At 39.9% G+C, this 4893-nt stretch overlaps 1 protein-coding gene across 1 annotated transcript; it reads left to right on the top strand.

Moving 5' to 3' along the window:
• Positions 1–1424: 1424 nt before the first annotated feature.
• On the top strand, positions 1425–4593 carry LOC106336163. The gene is made up of 4 exons (XM_013774910.1): positions 1425–2561; positions 2885–3105; positions 3177–3400; positions 3472–4593. Exons 1-4 carry the CDS (start codon positions 1514–1516, stop codon positions 4154–4156), a joined length of 2178 nt encoding a protein of 725 aa, XP_013630364.1. The 5' UTR covers positions 1425–1513; the 3' UTR covers positions 4157–4593.
• Positions 4594–4893: the final 300 nt, after the last annotated feature.

Raw genomic sequence — 4893 nt, 5'->3', positions numbered from 1 at the left:
GCCATTAATATTAGCCACAATATACGTCTTTGAATATAATTCATTCTGGTTATAGAACTCCAATCTAGGAATCAAATTCGCAGAATTGCCATATAGGCTCAATACCGTCCTATTTCATATTTTTAAAGTGGTAGCAATATATATACAAGCTTTCCTAAAATAAAAGATATAAAAATACGTATTTTTGATCAAAATTGATTGATTTAAAATTTAATTTAGTTGACCATATTAACTCTTTGTTTCCTTTAATATTCCATGTGATTCGACGAGCAGGGAATAAGGTAAGTTCTCAAAATTTAATATTAATTTGAATTTCGAAAATTATGAGGACGACTAGTTATGTAAACATACCCTAGACCAGCGCATTGCATATATAAATACTAGGCCATCTCTTTCTCAAAACAAAGTCCTCACCACCGTCTCCTTCTCAAAATTATGAATTTAATTTTCTTTTTATAATTTGTTTCTTTAGTATTTTATTGTTTTATTGTCTATGTTTTTCTTATTTTATATTCATAATTTATATTATGAAGACAATAATTCTATTGCTTATGTTTTGTTTTATCTTAAACTCATAATAAATTTATATAAGTCTTTGCTTACTTTCACAGTTTTTTTTTAATTCAAATATATTTAAATTACACCGATAAATTAAGAAGTGTAGTTTTAAAGTTATAATCTCTTTAATCTATAATTCCGCACAGGGCGCGGGTTATCACCTAGTTTGTTGTATTTTATGAAGTGTGGTGTGATTCATGCATAACTTATAGTTACAACCATTGTCTATGTTACCATCTCGTATTTAATAAGTAGAGATGTTACAGCGTTTAACGACTAAATCAAAATATGGAGCAATTAGAAAATTAACAAGAAGAAGAAAGACGACCAAAATCAAAATCAAAATCTAATAGTACTATAATAAATAACAATAAAATTCAATGATTTTGGTCTGATTCAAACTTAAGCCAAAGTAGAATTGGTCCTCGGCAACGTTTTTTTTATTAAAAAGGAAAGGAAATCAAAACACTCGAATACGTAAAAGACGTTCTTTCGGTTTCCTCCTCTCTAACTTTCCCTTTTCCGGCTTCGAAATCCTCTGTGGCCATCCGGGCTCTCCCTGCTAATTCCTAGAGTGGAAATTACGTGGCTGCTACGGGGTTCGTGGGATTAGTCGGTTGACTTCGGTCGCCGGATCCCCACGGTTAACCAAAAAAAAAAACCTTTCGTTTTTCTTCTTTATTTTCTCATCAAATATTTGTAACCTCCTAAAAACACTTTAAAAAGTTGATAACTTTCTCGAGAAAATAATACTTTTTTCTACTTTCTTACTATCCCCATCTTTACCTCATATAGACTTTACTTATCTCACCGAACTTTTAAAAGTCTCTCTCTCTCTCTCTCTCTCTCTCTCTCTCTCTCTCTCTTTCATTTTCTAATAAATAAAAAAACCTTAAAACTCTTCATTATTGTAAGTAGAAAACTATCTGATTCTCGAATCACTGGAGAATATACGATGGGTTGTACGACCTCCAAGCTCGACGACCTACCTGCGGTTGCGCTTTGTCTCGACCGTTGCGGTTTCCTCCGAACCGCGATTCAGCAGCGTTACGCTCTCGCCGACTCCCACCTCGCCTACACACAGTCCCTCCAAGGAGTCGCCCAGTCTCTTCACACCTTCATCGATCACCACCACCGCTTCGCCGGAGGAGACTCTCACGACCCGCCGGAAGAAGATGACGACGATTCACCCCAGCTTTCCGGGTCGGGTCATATCGAATTCGATTCGGACTCAGACGAGATTGACTCCTTGCATCACTCATCTCCTCTCCATGAGGATCCGGATTTTACCCGTTACTCGAATCCGGATCCTCCGTCGTCGTATCTGCACATGAACTACATGAAGAAGAGTTCGATGCCTCCTTCCGTCGTCTACGAGCAGAGACCTTCGAGTCCTCAGAGAGTTTACTTCGGCGAATCGTCAGCCTCTAACTATAATAATCCATACCCGAGTTACGGACCTTCGAAACCGCCTCCTCCGCCGCCGCCACCGAGGACAGAGGGTTGGGACTTGTTGAACCTTTTCGATTACGCTCCGTACACTCTTACTCAGGATGATGATTCGAGAGAGGTGAGGGAGGAAGAGGGTATTCCCGATTTGGAAGACGATTTCCATCGCGAGGTTGTCAAGGAAGTTCATGGGAAGCAGAAACTCGTAGTTCCGGTTCCGGCTGTCTCCGCCTCCGCCGTGGACGACAAGGAAGAGCCGCCGGGTGGTGGTGGTGGTGGTGGTGGTCAGGCTTCTCTGTTTCAGACTAGGCCGAGCGTGGCGGTTGAGAAAGAAGAGAAGGAGTACGAGGTTCATGTTAAGAAAGTTGTTGAGAGTAGTGGTGGAGAGGAAGCGCGGAGGAGTGATGCAGCGCCACGTGGCAGTGGTGTACGGCGTGGGGTGCCTGAGATTGCGAAAGAGATAGAAGCTCAGTTCTTGAGAGCTGCAGAGTCAGGAACTGAGATTGCAGTGATGCTTGAAGTGGGGAAACAACATCCTAATGCTCGCAAACATGGTTAGCTTTCATCATCATCTTTGTTCTTTATTTGGATTTTGATGATTCAGTTGCAGAAAGGTTGACCCTTTGTCGAAATCTTGTGAATTTATTTATGGTTTTGTGTCAACATATGATTGTGTTGCATAAAGTTTGAATCTTCGTAGGAATCTAGTGAATTTTTTTTTTTTTTTTTAACACATCTAGTGAAATATATATTTATGGTTTTATGTCAACATATGATTCTGTTCTAGCATTAGTGTGTTGTGAAATATTTTTTTTAGCTTTGCTGTGTTGGAACCATTCTTATTAGTTTATTACAAAACTTGTCTGTGCATGTACAGGAGCAGCTTCGTCAAAGATGATACAAGAAGTTACTCCACCGCCTTCTGTGGTCCCGTCGTCTCAACCATCAACCTCCAAGAAAGCTAAAGCCTCTTCTTCGGCAGCGGCTGCCCCTACTTACGCAGATATTGAGGCGGAGCTTGCATTAAGGTCTCGTAATCTGTCTTCCACATTGCACAAGCTACACCTATGGGAGAAGAAGCTCTACGAAGAAGTCAAGGTATGTTCGTTCCTCACTGAGATCTGATCTCTTATTCTTTTTGTGGTTTGATCTTCGGTTTTTGTGTGCAGGCTGAGGAAAAACTGCGTTTATTACACGAGAGAAAGTTAAGGAAGCTGAAGCGTATGGATGAAAGAGGTACCGATGCTCCAAAAGTTGATTCAACGCGTAGATTCGTGAGAAGTTTGTCCACGAAGATAAGGATTGCCATTCAAGTCGTTGACAAAATATCCGTTACAATAAACAAGATAAGAGACGAAGAGCTATGGCTGCAACTGAATCAGTTGATCCAAGGGTAAAGCTGGAACAAGTTTAAGATGCAATCTGTGTTTCACTTTCTTTATTTCATTCATTTCTCTCTTCCAGGCTTAGCAGAATGTGGAAATCCATGCTTGATTGCCATCAAAGTCAGTGTGAAGCTATTAAGGAAGCCAGAGGTTTAGGCTCCATTAGAGCGAGCAAAAAACTCCCTGGTGATCATCTCGAAGCTACAAGGGTGCTTGGGCATGAACTTATAAATTGGATTCTGAGATTCTCAAGCTGGGTTAATGCGCAAAAGTGTTTTGTAAGAGGATTGAATAGTTGGCTTATGAAGTGTTTAATCTACGAACCTGAGGAAACTCCTGATGGGATCGTTCCTTTTTCTCCGGGCCGTCTAGGTGCTCCAGTGATTTTCGTGATATGTAACCAGTGGGAACAAGCTTTAGATAGAACATCTGAGAAGGAAGTTGTTGAGGCCATGCGCAGATTCACAACCAGCGTGCTTCGTCTTTGGGAGCAAGATAGGTTAGAAACGCTGGAGAGGATGATAGGGCATGGTGGTGAGGAACAGAGAATACAAAAAGAGATTCAAGAACTGGAAAGCAAAATGGTTCTGGTTGGTTCAGGCGAAGACCGAAGCGACACTAGTAACGAAAGTTTACAGGGTAGTCTTCGGCGTATTTTTGAAGCTATGGAGAGGTTTTCAGCGGAATCTGTGAGGGCTTATGATGATCTCTTGGAGCGTGCTGCTGAAAAAGAAAGCAGCTCTCAAGAATCAGAGGAAGACTAACCAAAAAGATGATTGTATGCCATGGTTGCATGATCCGCCTTGACTTGGCTCCGTGGAGGTCTGTAGACCGGAGCGCCAGACCTGAACTATCTATGGTTGTAATTTAATTCACCGGGAAGTTAACATATCGTCTTTCCCAGACTCCGGCCAGAACCGGTTACTAAGACATGGGATAAGAGATGGGTCGATGCTCGAGTGCTTGTGCTAGTTAAGAACTGGATGGTTGGCTATATGCCATGCTTGATAACTTGCCACAGATGATTCTAGTTACCAGATGTGAAGGAGGGATGTATAGACTTCTTCTTCGTTCATATTTCCTAACGGTTTCTTGATATGATTAGTTGCACATATAGTAACATAAAATACTTTGAAAATGTATTGAGGGTTCTTTAAAATCTGTACAAAAGATCGCAAAATACTAATATTGATTCACGAAACCCGCTTGTCAACTCGAGCAAGATCTTATTGTCACTTTCATGACTGCCTTATAGGCTGAGAAGAGCATTTTGACCTGCTTCTTCTCTTTGTATGTTTTAACAAGCACATAAAGCATCAGGGCCATCTCAAATTAATTTTAGACCCTGTTCAAAAAAAATATTAATCTTACATTCTATCACATAATTTTAAAATTTAATAATTTTGTCTGATTTTTTTTAATTATAAGCTCTAAATTTAGCATTATATCTAAAATTTTAAAGTTTCTTACCATAATTTATCTATATATTTTTTTTAAAAAA

This window comes from Brassica oleracea, chromosome C3 (assembly GCF_000695525.1).
Source record: "Brassica oleracea var. oleracea cultivar TO1000 chromosome C3, BOL, whole genome shotgun sequence".
NCBI lineage: Eukaryota > Viridiplantae > Streptophyta > Magnoliopsida > Brassicales > Brassicaceae > Brassica > Brassica oleracea.
The sequence above is the reverse complement of the archived record's forward strand: the minus strand, read 5'-3'. Positions and strand labels throughout refer to the sequence as shown.

Excerpts from the sequence above, each read along its gene's own strand:
- LOC106336163 (XM_013774910.1), top strand. The coding sequence starts at position 1,514 with ATGGGTTGTACGACCTCCAAGCTCGACGACCTACCTGCGGTTGCGCTT. Across the intron at positions 3,106-3,176 it reads AGCTCTACGAAGAAGTCAAG|GCTGAGGAAAAACTGCGTTT; the intron begins GTATGTTCGTTC and ends TTTTGTGTGCAG. Across the intron at positions 3,401-3,471 it reads CTGAATCAGTTGATCCAAGG|GCTTAGCAGAATGTGGAAAT; the intron begins GTAAAGCTGGAA and ends TCTCTCTTCCAG.